Source organism: Neolamprologus brichardi, chromosome 6 (genome assembly GCF_056152115.1).
Source record: "Neolamprologus brichardi isolate AB-2024 chromosome 6, ASM5615211v1, whole genome shotgun sequence".
Taxonomy (NCBI): Eukaryota; Metazoa; Chordata; class Actinopteri; order Cichliformes; family Cichlidae; genus Neolamprologus; species Neolamprologus brichardi.
Window position 1 is genome coordinate 24,389,141 of NC_142109.1, and position 14,858 is coordinate 24,403,998.

Below are 14,858 nucleotides of genomic sequence, written 5' to 3' on the forward strand. Positions count from 1 at the left end.
TACTTAATCCAGTTGTATGGCTTTTTAGTGTGTTAAGGTTCCTCTTCTTTGACATTTAAAAAAAAAAAAGAAGAGAAAAACAAAGAAAACAGATTTTGCACTCTACATATTCATTTCATTTTATTTTTGCCAAATTCATTTTTAAATGGTCTTTTACCCTGTGTGTGTGGCGATCTTAGCTGTGACCCCTACTGTTAGGTGTGGTGTGTGGGACTATGTAACAGTTGCTGTTGTAATGCAGTGTATTGCTGCATGGGGGTGCCTCCTGTCTCATGACTGGTGGGTCACCCCCCTTTTGTTCTTCTTTGTAACATCTTTTTAATGGATTCTTCCATGTGTACGCGGACGAGTGCGTTCAAGTAATGTGTGGTAGAGGTAGCACTTTTATTTTTGATATTTAAAATAAATGAGTACTTGTGGAAGTTGTTGCTTATTCTCTAAACCACTTAAAAATAACGGAGCACACTCTTCTAACAAAGATTAAATTGTGTTTTTCTTTATTGCATATTTTTCTTTGTTGTATAATCTCAGTGCTTTCAGTTGCCAAGTAGTTCCTGGAAAGCCAAACTGCAGAAGCAAAAGTATCAAAGGGATAAACTCAACATAGTGCTTGAGGCAGGTTTAATCATGTGGCAAACTGAAACTGCAAGAAAAATATTAAATTCAGTCACCTCATACTGTAATAGCCTATAAGTATAGCACATGATGGTAATCTCTTTAGGAATGAGACAATAAAATGAGACAGTTATAAACTGATGAAATCACATTTATATATTGCTTAAACACATTAAAATTGTTTTGTGATTCTCCCAAAATTCTTATATATAAATTATATATTAATAGCCTGTTGTAAATCTTCAACAGTAGCATAAAAAGGCATCCAAGCTGTCTCACTCACCAGTCCAGACAAGTGATGTCTGGACTGGTGGCATTTCAGGATGTTCCAAATTGAGTTTTGTTTCTAAAAGTTCTCTAAATCATCATTCCCTTAGCAGATAATAGTTGCTGTTTACATTATACTGAAAAATGAAATGCAGCTTTGGAAACTAACAAATTGCTACTTTATGTGCACAGGTTAAAAGGAATCAAATACTTTACAATTTCATCAATGAAAAGATTAACTATAACTATGTAAGAGAGGATATTAATGTTGATTTAGTGAATTCAATATATATGTTTACTTGGATCTTTTTTTAGCAGGCAATGAAAAACTCAACAAACAAAATGTACGTTATTATACCACTTTCCCATTTTCACCCAATAAATAAAAAAAAAATAAAAATATGAGATGCTCAATTACACCTTTACAAAAATGCAGTGGCTCATATTTTATATTATAAGTATTTTTTTTCTGATTTTGATTCAGTTCTAGTTAAATTTCTGTTTATATACCTTACTTAAAAATCAGAGAAAAAGCAATGCTGATCCAGACATAATGTGTTACACTCATTGTATGACCTCTAGTGGATGCTGTGTTAGCTGCAGCAGTAGTCACCGAGGGAGTCACTGCAGTGGTTGTAGCGACAGGAGTAGTTGTAGGTACTGGTGTAGTTGTAGGTACTGGTGTAGTTGTAGTCAGAGAAGAAGTTGTAGGTACTGGTGTAGTTGTAGGTACTGGGGTAGTTGTAGTCAGAGAAGTAGTTGTAGGTATTGGGGTAGTTGTAGGTACTGGTGTAGTTGTAGTCAGAGAAGTAGTTGTAGATACTGGTGTCATTGTAGTCAGAGAAGTAGTTGTAGGTACTGGGGTAGTTGTAGTCAGAGAAGTAGTTGTAGGTACTGGTGTAGTTGTAGTCAGAGAAGTAGTTGTAGGTACTGGTATAGTTGTAGGTACTGGTGTAGTTGTAGTCAGAGAAGTAGTTGTAGGTACTGGTATAGTTGTAGGTACTGGTGTAGTTGTAGTCAGAGAAGTAGTTGTAGTCAGAGAAGTAGTTGTAGGTACTGGTGTAGTTGTAGGTACAGGTGTAGTTGTAGTCAGAGAAGTAGTTGTAGGTACTGGTGTAGTTGTAGGTACTGGTGTAGTTGTAGTCAGAGAAGTAGTTGTAGTCAGAGAAGTAGTTGTAGGTACTGGTGTAGTTGTAGGTACTGGGGTAGTTGTAGTCAGAGAAGTAGTTGTAGTCAGAGAAGTAGTTGTAGTCAGAGAAGTAGTTGTAGGTACTGGTGTAGTTGTAGGTACAGGTGTAGTTGTAGTCAGAGAAGTAGTTGTAGGTACTGGTGTAGTTGTAGTCAGAGAAGTAGTTGTAGGTACTGGTATAGTTGTAGGTACTGGTGTAGTTGTAGTCAGAGAAGTAGTTGTAGTCAGAGAAGTAGTTGTAGGTACTGGCGTAGTTGTAGTCAGAGAAGTAGTTGTAGGTACTGGTGTAGTTGTAGGTACAGGTGTAGTTGTAGTCAGAGAAGTAGTTGTAGGTACTGGTTTAGTTGTAGTCAGAGAAGTAGTTGTAGCTACTGGTATAGTTGTAGGTACTGGTGTAGTTGTAGTCAGAGAAGTAGTTGTAGGTACTGGTGTAGTTGTAGTCAAAGAAGTAGTTGTAGCTACTGGTATAGTTGTAGGTACTGGTGTAGTTGTAGTCAGAGAAGTAGTTGTAGTCAGAGAAGTAGTTGTAGGTACTGGTGTAGTTGTAGGAACTGGTGTAGTTGTAGTCAGAGAAGAAGTTGTAGTCAGAGAAGTAGTTGTAGGTACTGGTGTAGTTGTAGGTACAGGTGTAGTTGTAGTCAGAGAAGTAGTTGTAGGTACTGGTGTAGTTGTAGTCAGAGAAGTAGTTGTAGGTACTGGTGTAGTTGTAGTCAGAGAAGTAGTTGTAGTCAGAGAAGTAGTTGTAGGTACTGGTGTAGTTGTAGGTACTGGTGTAGTTGTAGTCAGAGAAGAAGTTGTAGTCAGAGAAGTAGTTGTAGGTACTGGTGTAGTTGTAGGTACAGGTGTAGTTGTAGTCAGAGAAGTAGTTGTAGGTACTGGTGTAGTTGTAGTCAGAGAAGTAGTTGTAGGTACTGGTGTAGTTGTAGGTACTGGGGTAGTTGTAGTCAGAGAAGTAGTTGTAGGCATTGGGGTAGTTGTAGGTACTGGTGTAGTTGTAGTTGTAGTCGGAGAAGTAGTTGTAGTTACTGGGGTAGTTGTAGTCGGAGAAGTAGTTGTAGGTACTGGTGTAGTTGTGGTCGGAGAAGTAGTTGTAGGTACTGGTGTAGTTGTAGTCGGAGAAGTAGTTGTAGTTACTGGGGTAGTTGTAGTCAGAGAAGTAGTTGTAGGTACTGGCGTAGTTGTAGGTACTGGTGTAGTTGTAGGTACTGGTGTAGTTGTAGTCAGAGAAGTAGTTGTAGGTACTGGCGTAGTTGTAGTCAGAGAAGTAGTTGTAGGTACTGGTGTAGTTGTAGTCAGAGAAGTAGTTGTAGGTACTGGGGTAGTTGTAGTCAGAGAAGTAGTTGTAGGTACTGGTGTAGTTGTAGTCAGAGAAGTAGTTGTAGGTACTGGTGTAGTTGTAGTCAGAGAAGTAGTTGTAGGTACTGGTGTAGTTGTAGGTACTGGGGTAGTTGTAGTCAGAGAAGTAGTTGTAGGTACTGGGGTAGTTGTAGTCAGAGAAGTAGTTGTAGGTACTGGGGTAGTTGTAGTCAGAGAAGTAGTTGTAGGTACTGGTGTAGTTGTAGGTACTGGTGTAGTTGTAGTCAGAGAAGTAGTTGTAGGTACTGGTGTAGTTGTAGGTACTGGGGTAGTTGTAGTCAGAGAAGTGGTTGTAGGTACTGGTGTAGTTGTAGTCAGAGAAGTAGTTGTAGGTACTGGTGTAGTTGTTGGCACTGGTGTAGTTGTAGTCAAAGAAGTAGTTGTAGGTACTGGTGTAGTTGTAGGTACTGGTGTAGTTGTAGTCAGAGAAGTAGTTGTAGGTACTGGTGTAGTTGTAATCAGAGAAGTAGTTGTAGGTACTGGGGTAGTTGTAGGTACTGGTGTAGTTGTAGTCAGAGAAGAAGTTGTAGTCAGAGAAGTAGTTGTAGGTACTGGTGTAGTTGTAGGTACAGGTGTAGTTGTAGTCAGAGAAGTAGTTGTAGGTACTGGTGTAGTTGTAGTCAGAGAAGTAGTTGTAGGTACTGGTGTAGTTGTAGTCAGAGAAGTAGTTGTAGTCAGAGAAGTAGTTGTAGGTACTGGTGTAGTTGTAGGTACTGGTGTAGTTGTAGTCAGAGAAGAAGTTGTAGTCAGAGAAGTATTTGTAGGTACTGGTGTAGTTGTAGGTACAGGTGTAGTTGTAGTCAGAGAAGTAGTTGTAGGTACTGGTGTAGTTGTAGTCAGAGAAGTAGTTGTAGGTACTGGTGTAGTTGTAGGTACTGGGGTAGTTGTAGTCAGAGAAGTAGTTGTAGGCATTGGGGTAGTTGTAGGTACTGGTGTAGTTGTAGTTGTAGTCGGAGAAGTAGTTGTAGTTACTGGGGTAGTTGTAGTCGGAGAAGTAGTTGTAGGTACTGGTGTAGTTGTGGTCAGAGAAGTAGTTGTAGGTACTGGTGTAGTTGTAGTCGGAGAAGTAGTTGTAGTTACTGGGGTAGTTGTAGTCAGAGAAGTAGTTGTAGGTACTGGCGTAGTTGTAGGTACTGGTGTAGTTGTAGGTACTGGTGTAGTTGTAGTCAGAGAAGTAGTTGTAGGTACTGGCGTAGTTGTAGTCAGAGAAGTAGTTGTAGGTACTGGTGTAGTTGTAGTCAGAGAAGTAGTTGTAGGTACTGGGGTAGTTGTAGTCAGAGAAGTAGTTGTAGGTACTGGTGTAGTTGTAGTCAGAGAAGTAGTTGTAGGTACTGGTGTAGTTGTAGTCAGAGAAGTAGTTGTAGGTACTGGTGTAGTTGTAGGTACTGGGGTAGTTGTAGTCAGAGAAGTAGTTGTAGGTACTGGGGTAGTTGTAGTCAGAGAAGTAGTTGTAGGTACTGGGGTAGTTGTAGTCAGAGAAGTAGTTGTAGGTACTGGTGTAGTTGTAGGTACTGGTGTAGTTGTAGTCAGAGAAGTAGTTGTAGGTACTGGTGTAGTTGTAGGTACTGGGGTAGTTGTAGTCAGAGAAGTGGTTGTAGGTACTGGTGTAGTTGTAGTCAGAGAAGTAGTTGTAGGTACTGGTGTAGTTGTTGGCACTGGTGTAGTTGTAGTCAAAGAAGTAGTTGTAGGTACTGGTGTAGTTGTAGGTACTGGTGTAGTTGTAGTCAGAGAAGTAGTTGTAGGTACTGGTGTAGTTGTAATCAGAGAAGTAGTTGTAGGTACTGGGGTAGTTGTAGGTACTGGTGTAGTTGTAGTCAGAGAAGTAGTTGTAGGTACTGGGGTAGTTGTAGTCAGAGAAGTAATTGTAGGTACTGGTGTAGTTGTAGTCAAAGAAGTAGTTGTAGGTACTGGTGTAGTTGTAGGTACTGGTGTAGTTGTTGTCAGAGAAGTAGTTGTAGGTACTGGGGTAGTTGTAGTCAGAGAAGTAGTTGTAGGTACTGGGGTAGTTGTAGTCAGAGAAGTGGTTGTAGGTACTGGTGTAGTTGTAGTCAGAGAAGTAGTTGCAGGTACTGGGGTAGTTGTAGTCAGAGAAGTAGTTGTAGGTACTGGTGTAGTTGTAGTCAGAGAAGTAGTTGCAGGTACTGGGGTAGTTGTAGTTATTGGAGCAGGCGTGGCAAGTACTCTAGCTTGCCCCATACATGTCCCCACGTTTCCTGCCCTGTCCACAGCAGCTAGAACCACATTCTGTGAACAGCAGGAGGCAGTGTAGGTCACCAGTGTGATATTCTCACCCCCTGCTCCAACCGCTGTGCTAGTATCAAGGGTACCATTCCCTTCGCGGAGGGTGATGCTTGCGATGCCAGTTCCATTGATGCCGTCAGTGAGATTAGCAATGAACTCCCACTGAGATGATGCACAGAGGATGGAAGAGACATTACAGATACCTGATATATTAACTACCTGGCACACTGGACTGGAGAAATCTGTTGCCTGAAAAAAGAGAGAGAAAGGAGATCAAGTAGTCAGAAAGGCAAAAGAACAGCAACAAAAAAAATCTGGTATAGATGCTACCTTATATCTCTGTTCTTTCATACTTTCAGAGCTTTCTTTTGTTTTTGAATATTACTTATTAAGAATGTGTATGAAACTAGTGACTACTGATGGGAATTCCGGCTCTTTTGAGAGAACCGGCTTATCGGGGGGGGGGGGGGGGGGGGAACCTTGGTTCAGGTGGTTGGGAAGCTCATTTGTAACTGGAAGGTTGCCGGTTTGATCCCCCAGCTCTCTCTGTCCTGGTCGTTGTGTCCTTGGGCAAGACAATTTACCCTACCGCCTACTGGTGTTGGCCAGAGGGGCCGATGGCCCGATATGGCAGCCTTGCTTCCGTCAGTCTGCCCCAGGGCAGCTGTGGCTACAAATGTGGCGGCAGCTCTATATGATAGTTTTTTCCTGCAGACTCTACACTCTGCCTTTGTATTGTCAATAAAATTGAAATGGTTCCAGATTTTGCTTTTTTCTTGGTGTCACTCATTTTCTTTACCATACCTTTCTAATGTGACGATGTTGTCTCTTGTTGTTGCCCCAGGTGTTCTGGGAATCCATCCTACCTGACAAACCATCCTACCCGTTGTTTCTGTGCATGCGCACAACACAAAATTAAGTGGCGAACCATCCTAACTTTGTGAATATTAGCTAGAAAAATACTCTGACGGGTAAAATTAAGTGCCAAACCATCCTACCTTTGTGAATATGAGCTAGAAGCATACTTTAACAGTTAAAATTAAGTGGAAAATCATCCTACCTTTGTTAATAAGATCTAGAATGTCATGGTCCTGGGTCGGTGACCCAGTGTTTTTGGTTGTGTACTTTTACTTTTGATAGTTGTTTTGTATTATGACTGTTGTTTTGGGTTTCCCAGGGTTTAGTTGTGTTCCCTCTGTTTGGTGTCATCCCTGCTTGTGTATCCTCTTTAGTGTCCGCGTCTCTGAGTCTGTGTCATTACGTGTATGTGTTTCCTGTTTTACTTTGAAGGTCTCTGTCTGATGTCAGTGTGTTCTGTTTACGTTTCCCCCGCCTCGTCAGCTGTTGTGTCTCCCAGGTGTGTTTCCCTCCTGTTTCAGATCCCCTGATTACTGGTGTGTGTATTTATAGTGTGTGTTCCCTTGTCCTCGTTGCTGGTTCGCCTGCTTCTCTCCGTCCGTCTTCCATGTATTTCCTCGTACCTACCTGCATATCTGTTTCTGGTTAGTTTCTGTTAGTTTTTCTCAGTTTAGGTTTCCTTAGTTTCATGTTCACCCTCGCCATCCCTTTTGTATGTTCTTTTGGTTTAATAAACTCACTTGCACCAGAGCTGCCGCATTTTGGGTCCTAAATAATTCTCACATGGCTTGCCCCGGCAACCCGTGACATAGAAGGATACTCTGTTGGGTAAAATGAAGTGCCAAACCATGCTACCTTTGTGAATGTTACCTACAAGCATACTCTGATGGGCAAAGTTAAGTGGCAAACCATCATTCCTACTTAAATTTGTGCTGGAATTACTCTGTGACAGCAAAAATGTGCATAAACTTCTTAAGGTAGGACATTTTGCCAAAGTAGGATGGTTTGTCAGAACACCGGCTCTCTTTCTCTCTCTCGCCCTTCTGCTCTTTTCGTGTGCTACTGCTTTTGTGAGTGTAACTACCGCCCCGCCCCCTCTGCTCAGGGGCGCAAACAGAGCCTTGCGTTTTGCCCCTCCCGTCTCTGCTCAGCGTAAACACAAAGGTGACGTGCAGCATGAAGCGAAAAAAAGTGAAAGAGAGGGCAAGACAAAGAAAAAAACCCCACGGCTCCCAATAAGGAGCCAGCTCGCATCGTTCACTTCAAATAGTCGGCTCTAAGAGCGACAGAAAGTTAACAGATTAATCAATGGATTTCTTGGATGAAATTTGTAGCATGACCCCTTACATTGTCCTCGCAGTGAATCATGTTTTTTTTTCTTATTTTGAACTAGGACATATGTAGTACTAATTCATCACTGAGCTGATTCTTTTAAAAGCTCTCCTCAGATCACAGTTGAAGTATTATATAAACTGAAACATTTGGCATTTGACAATACAGAACAGTGATACATTTAGTTTGGATTATTAGTTTTTTAAAATGTAAAACACTGTTTTTAGTCCCATTTCACCTAAAGTCTTTTTTCTTTTACCTTGGCAGCCACAGAAAATCGGAGGACAGCATAGTTGATGTCAGTGGCAGCAGCGTTTTGTGCCTGAATGGTGAGGGTCACGTCTGTTCCTGATTTAGTGCTGGCTGGAACACTTAAGGTTATTGTCCCATTGGCTTTGCCTCCATCGCTTGGACCAATATTGACATTTCCAGGTGAGGTGAAGCCAAAGCTGCGATCATTGCTGACTTGCACTGTGAATGTCCCAGTTACATCTGAAGACACTGTAAATGGAATGGTGATGCTAGTGCCTGGCTCTATGTTGATACTGTCAGCTTGTGCCTGGAAAAGTAGCGATAGAAGAGGGCAGGAAATTTGAAGTTAAACAATCACTCCTTTCTTTTATACAATGACATAGAAAATAACATGACAGTGGTTGTTGAGTTTATCCAGGCAGATAAGATGTTTATAAACTGGCTCTAGAAATTCAAAAAACAACATATGACTCTACTACTCACAGAAACAGAGAGACTAGCTGTTGTGATCCGGGTGGAGGCTTGTCTCTGGAAGGGATCTGAGGTAGACCGGGATGTGGTGCTGGTGTCCTCACCTTGCAGTCGAACTACATAGTCTCCTGCTGGGACTTCACTGAATGTTACCAGAAAGTTGCTGTTTTCTAATGACTGTGCAAAACAGAAAGATAGCAACTGAGAGCACCTTATGCATGTTTAAGTTAGTTGTTGCAACAGTCAGTAATCAGAGTAAACAAGCAGCCACCAAAGACCAATGTTATTTATGTATCTTTTACTTCTTGGTGTTTTCTTAAGCTGTTGTAGAACTACAAAAGTTATGTTTATAACACTATGTTTGACAGTGCAGTTAGCATTGAGTAAAACTGACTAATCTCTAGGAATGCTTGCTGTGGTCAGTTGTAATTTTGACCTTTTACATTTATCAGGTGTAAAATATGACATGCCTGTATTGATCCAATCAACTCCTTTGGCCCTGAACTGTCGAAGAGCGTGACCTTTGTGACTGTTACTGTATCACTTCCTGTCACAGTGACCAGGAGAGTGACATTACCACCTGAAAATGATAGCAAGCCACAAAAAGAGTATTATTACAACAGATCCTTAGACTGTACGTGAACATGTAAAAATGCTGTTATGTTGTTAGAAATGGATAGGGTAGATAACGTTGCCTTTATTGGATTTGATCGAGGGCTGTAATAATGCTAACAGTACAGAAATCATATCAATGTTTATGTATATGGATGGACACCAATTGCCTTTCTGCAGTTAGTCATTCGAAAGTACTGAAATTATGCCTGCACCACATGTGTTTTTAAGACCTCTGAGGGGAAATCTTCTTTAAACTTGAAAGTTTATGTTTATCTAAACAAAAAAGTTGGAAGTTTTCTACCCAGAAACATGAATCAATGTAATAATTTTTCATGACTATTTAGGTCATCTCAGTTTCCCACAAACCAAATGATACATTTTTGTTTAGTCAACCTGTAGCAGGACGGCCTTCCTTGGGTCTGATGCCACCTTCCTTTTGTAATTCCACAATGCTATAGATGAAGTTCACTGAACTTTGACCTTACGCACACAGAAACCACATCTAAGTCAGAAATATTATACCACTGAAAACATTTTCTACAGACTATTTCCTAATTATATTACAGACCTGTGACTTTAATAGAGTAGGGACTGTTAGAGTTGATGTGGATTTGCCAAAAAGCCGTTTGATTTCCAGCATTGAGTCTTATTCTGCGTAGGTTTCCCACTGTTGTTAAGGATGCCAGAGGACCACTAGTCTGACTTGACTCCTGAGACACTCCTGAAAAGAGGAAAGTGGCTGAATTATTTACCAGCATGACAATGAAATTTTCTTCCTCCTCCTAAATTTGTAATTATTATTGTGACTGTTGTTGTTTTTATTACTATTGTGCTATTACTGCAATTCATGGGTGTGAGACACTTGCAAATCACTCCACTTCTGTAATAGGCAAATGAATTCCAATCCACCTGCACAGTTACTACTAAATAAGAAAGTAAAATTATGACTAGTACCACTACTATACATTCTTAACCTTCACCTGACTGCCCAAACAACAGCATTGCACAGGAGAAATCAAAAGGCAAAAAGCAGAGACCAGAGATCAGGTCAGATGAGGAACTTCCAGAGAGCCAAAAAAATAAAGCAAAGCTGACACAAGGTGGGAAGTGCCTTGTCTTTGTGAAATATTATGTTTTAGAAAACTGATGTCCAAAAAATATCGTTGAACTGAACCTGCTGAGCTGGTGAGTGTGAAGGTGAGAGATGAAACTCCGGTGATGTAAATGATGACGTTGCTTACTGATGAATCAACAGTAAAATTAAAATTATCAGGTCGCCCCGGATCCATTACTACCTGGAAAACTGTCACCTGAAAGACAAAGAAACAGAAGCTCCAGTGAGAAAGCAATTTTGAAAGAAAATCTGTTAAATATCTGGCCCCAACTTATCAAAATGTAGTCCTTCACAATTTGCAAACATTTTAAGTAATTCCTGTTAATGCTCAGTGTCTCACCACAGCACCAGCTGATGAATCTTTTATAACAGTAGTGGCCAAGGAAAGATCTGACTTCCTGACTTCAATAGCCTGACCTCCAGAAGCTTGGGCCAGGTCTCTGTATAGCTGGACATTTGATAGCCTCACTGCACGAGGTGAAAAATTTTGACCATCAATACTGCGGCGCCGCCGACTGAAAAAAATGTTTGTCAACAGGAAAGACACCTGAAAGTGTAGGGATATAAAAATGCATCAGTATCACGCTCAGTGGAAACTGGATAAGTTCTATCTAAAGTATCAAAGAGACCTAAAATGACCATTCAGTACATGGATAAATGAAACTATTTACTGAGGTGTTTTGCTCTAGAATTGGACTAGCTTGAGTAAAACGGACTTTTTTGAAAAAAAAAAAAAAGCTTTTGTAAAATTTGATAATGGACTGGCATTTATGTTGCTATATTGCTATATTGACCCTTTTCACCAGTAATTATTTAGCAGCTATCTACGTTTCACTCATATCTACAGCCAATTCAAAAAATATTAATTAATTCACCATGCAGAATTTTGTATACAATTGTGCAAACACACAGGCGGTGAAAGAACATGTAAACTCCAAACAGGCCTGGATACCCAGTGTTTAAAACCTAGAACCTCCTTACTGTGATGCTACGGTAATAAACACGGCACCACTGCGCCACACTGTACTTTGCTCCGCCAGAGTATTAACCTTTTTTTCTGTTTTTGTTGTTTTTGGTTTTTTTTACACATTTTTGTAAGCTGGAATTACAATTCAGGATTTATTTATTTTTACATTTCAACATAGAATACTTTTTCCTTTCTGCATGTTTTTATTTGGCAATTTCTTCATCAGCTGAACTAACATCTAAAGTGCAACAATAATAAGAATGCAACTTATCCTCACACATACCTCAGTCTTGGTTCTCTCTATAAGGGCAATGTTGGTGCTTTTTAGATGGGAATCTTTGGCTGAAGCATCAGTGAAGACATAGATTTTAGAGGAAGGTGGAGCTGATGTCAGCGCAAGCTGTCAGTTATACAAATGACAGAAGAATTAAACATTATTTGTTGTGATTTACCAGATGTGCAAAACTGTAATTCAGAAAGTGATTAAAAAGTAACAAAAAAGCAAGTTCTGATAATGCATGCACACAGTCATTCTGTTATTACATAATAGGACACAATAAGTTCATATTAATTTCCATAATTTCCTAACGATGTCCTTTGCACTAACTGCAAATACCCCATTTCTTCATCCTAAAAGCTCATAATTCACATCACACAAATTACTGTGTAAGCAGATGCATGATATGATAGAACACAAGTACACTCACTCGCAGTCCAGACATGCTCATCTCTGGTTCATCCCCTCCTCCGAATGCAGTGAGCTTATTGATTTCCTTTTTGAAGTAGTTTTTGTCAGTTGTCTTTATCACAGGTCCAAATTCTTTTTGGGGGACAGAGAAATACATGAACTTGCAGATTTTTGTAGATGTGCTTTGTTTGTTGGCTCTCTTTGGCAACATGGGGAATATCCATAAAAGTGGAAGTACCTGGGTCATTGAAAGGTACCAGTATGTACTGAGAGGGTTCCTGTAGCGTTCCTGCGTTACTGTCAATTATGTTAAAGGCAACTTGTTTTGCTGCATTGATGTCATTAGCCATACTGCCTGTGGTGTCAATGACAAAACACAGCGCATAGGACTGGGAGAAGCCCATCAACCTGGAGGAACATAAGTGACAAAACAAAATCATCCCTTTGTTATTCTGTAAGGAACCCAATTTCTCTACATTCAGAATGATGCAGAGGTATCTTTGCAGAAACATGTGCATCATAAAAAGCATCACTTTTGTTACATAGTATCTTCTGTGAGGAAGGCTTTTTACTATTTTTTTCTAGAAAGCTGTGTCATGAAAATAAATATGAACTGTTTCAATTTCAAATTTATTAGAGTTCTAGTAACCATTTCATGAGTGCAAGAATGTCTCTGATCAATTTTTCCTGTACCGCAGGAAGTTCCTGTCTCCAGCAGCTAGTCTGATGTCCTCCAGCAGCTCCATGGTAGCATCCACTGCCAGATTAGCTGCTTTTTTGTGCAACGTGCCATGATCTGATGTTGAAGAATCCTTATTGATGCCCCCAACTGGGTCCCTTTTTCTTGTCTTGTCACGTAGACCACCATGGCTACATTTACCTGGCCAAAAAAATAACAAATTACATTTAATTATACCTAGATAAATAGCTGAATAAATGATCAATAAGACAAAAACATCCAAAGAGTTTTATAGTTGGGGTATGGCAATGAATAGGTGAGTTTAGGTAATCTTTAAATTAAATTCAAGGTGGGACAACACATCTATTTGTTGTAATATTTAAATTTGTAGCTTGTGGGCATTCATTACTGTGAGATGCTGTTTACATTTTCTAATCAAAAAACAAATACCAAAAACAAACAAAACTACAGTAGTCAATTTAGTTTCAGTGTTGATTACAATTTACCCATTCTGCTGGTTTGATAAGCAGTCCATTTGCTATGAAGCAAGCAAACAAAAGAAAATAATAATACAAATCCTAATAGTTTGCTGTTATACACAAATGAATGTGATTGTTACCAGTAGGCTTTAAAGTAGAGAATGTGCTAAAGTAGCCTGAGGTCAGGAGCCCCTGTGTCAGCACTTCAGGCAAAATGTTATCAGCACAGGCATCTCCTGTACAGCTCTTACAAGTTGGAGTAGATGGATCTGGAGCAAAGCAAGAGAAAAGTTAGCCATAAAACCATCTGGAAACAGGTTGTGACATACAGTATTTAAAGGTGGGCCATCTATGCTTTGGCGATATTCAAGACTTGGTTTGAACTGTGCTTTTGTAAAATGATTTTGGCTATTATTTCTTTCCTATTTATCCCCTTTATCTCCCTTATTGCAAGTGTGTGTGTGTACACGCCCCACCAGGTAAATTAATTAAAACAAGTTGAGACAAATGTGCTTTCTTACTGTGATTAAAGTTGCTGGAAGGCTTTTACCTGCTAGGTTCTGCAGTGGTTGATCTGGTCTGATCAGAGCGGAGTAAGGAGTGGTTTTCCCCAACTCCACCCAGTTACTGTGGCTGTAAAAGTCCTTAATGTTGGGAAAATCTAACATTATTTCCAATCCTATCACTGATTCCTCCTTCCAAAATCTTAACATCATCAGGTTTAAATAAAAACAATAATTATTACTCTCACCTGAATTATGTGACAAATTTGTCCAAGTACCTCTCTTGCAGCAACAAAATTCTCCGACTTCACACTAGCCTTCACGGCAGACATATCTCAAACAAAACATATAACCTTAAGAATCCAGTATAAGTGAAACCTAATGAAGCAAAATTCTGATTTTTGTTGCACTTATCATTTAAATGTTTTTTAATTGGTGTATAGGAATAGAAATTAATTAAAAAAATCAAAATAATCTACTATCTGTGTTGTACTGAACGTAAACACGTTTAATTTTGAGGACTTTAAAGTGTACCTCTTGTGATGATGTCCCGTCCTCTCAAGAAGGTCTCACTGTGAAAATGGTACTCTGGTAAGTTGTCCAATGAGAAATACACTTTTTCATTGCTACCGTAGATCTCATTAAGGGCAGTTTGGAAAATGTCAGTAGAGAGCGGAGCAGTGGAGGTAGATGAGGAGAAACAGGCCTTTTGCACCTCCTGAACTGACAAGTTGTCATCAATCTGGAGACAAAGAAATGCCAAGTGCTTAACTGGACATTTGGAAAAATCTCAAAAAGTTATACTTCACAGTTATGTTAGACTAAACATGAATGCATAAACAGTGACCCCATTTTAAATGATAATGAGCCCACTTTCAAGTTGAAGTCTCTTCCATCAACGGCGGCAAGGTCTCGGCAAACCTCAGCTGTCTTTCTGAGAACTGCCTTTCTGGTGATGTTACGATGAGTTTCATCAACAGAGAAGGATGGTTGAAATCCATGGGTTAGACCTGGTAGGTAGAGACAAACTGCCACCAGGAGCATGACTGTGTGTTTGACAGCCATGATGGACAGTGTTGTACTAAAGGAACAAGAGAAAGGTAAAGTCAAAAAATGTACAGAACAGAGGTTCATGTTTGACACAGCAAGCAAAATTATCATAGGAAAAAATACAAATGATTTAAGATAAAAACTAAATGGCAAAAGTATAATAAATAAAAAATAGAATAAAA

General features: G+C 39.8%; 1 protein-coding gene across 8 annotated transcripts; it reads right to left on the reverse strand.

The window, feature by feature from the left end:
- Window positions 1-1,393: 1,393 nt before the first annotated feature.
- LOC102779436 (von Willebrand factor A domain-containing protein 7-like) lies at window positions 1,394-14,691 on the reverse strand. Of its 8 annotated transcripts, none has more exons than XM_087842566.1 (18): window positions 14,500-14,691; window positions 14,161-14,368; window positions 13,875-13,960; window positions 13,674-13,767; window positions 13,264-13,392; window positions 12,659-12,845; window positions 12,204-12,373; window positions 11,985-12,097; window positions 11,561-11,677; window positions 10,651-10,857; window positions 10,371-10,506; window positions 9,765-9,917; window positions 9,590-9,676; window positions 9,052-9,161; window positions 8,594-8,758; window positions 8,118-8,417; window positions 5,614-5,917; window positions 1,394-1,581 (listed from the first exon to the last, which is right to left on the reverse strand). In XM_087842566.1, exons 1-18 carry the CDS (start codon window positions 14,689-14,691, stop codon window positions 1,394-1,396), a joined length of 2,946 nt encoding a protein of 981 aa, XP_087698692.1. The 8 variants fall into 8 exon arrangements, with proteins under 8 accessions (XP_087698692.1, XP_087698693.1, XP_087698691.1 ...); XM_087842567.1 differs by having other exon boundaries at window positions 1,394-1,571; window positions 5,604-5,917; XM_087842565.1 differs by having other exon boundaries at window positions 1,394-1,577; window positions 5,589-5,917.
- Between the last annotated feature and the right edge of the window lie 167 nt (window positions 14,692-14,858).

Bases quoted from the DNA above. Each gene is read 5' to 3' on its own strand.
- LOC102779436 (XM_087842564.1), bottom strand. From the start codon at position 14,691: ATGGCTGTCAAACACACAGTCATGCTCCTGGTGGCAGTTTGTCTCTAC. The intron at 13,961-14,160 runs GTACACTTTAAA...GTTTTGTTTGAG, and splicing joins ACGGGACATCATCACAAGAG to ATATGTCTGCCGTGAAGGCT. The intron at 12,846-13,263 runs GTAACAATCACA...TTTTTTGGCCAG, and splicing joins CTCTACTTTAAAGCCTACTG to GTAAATGTAGCCATGGTGGT.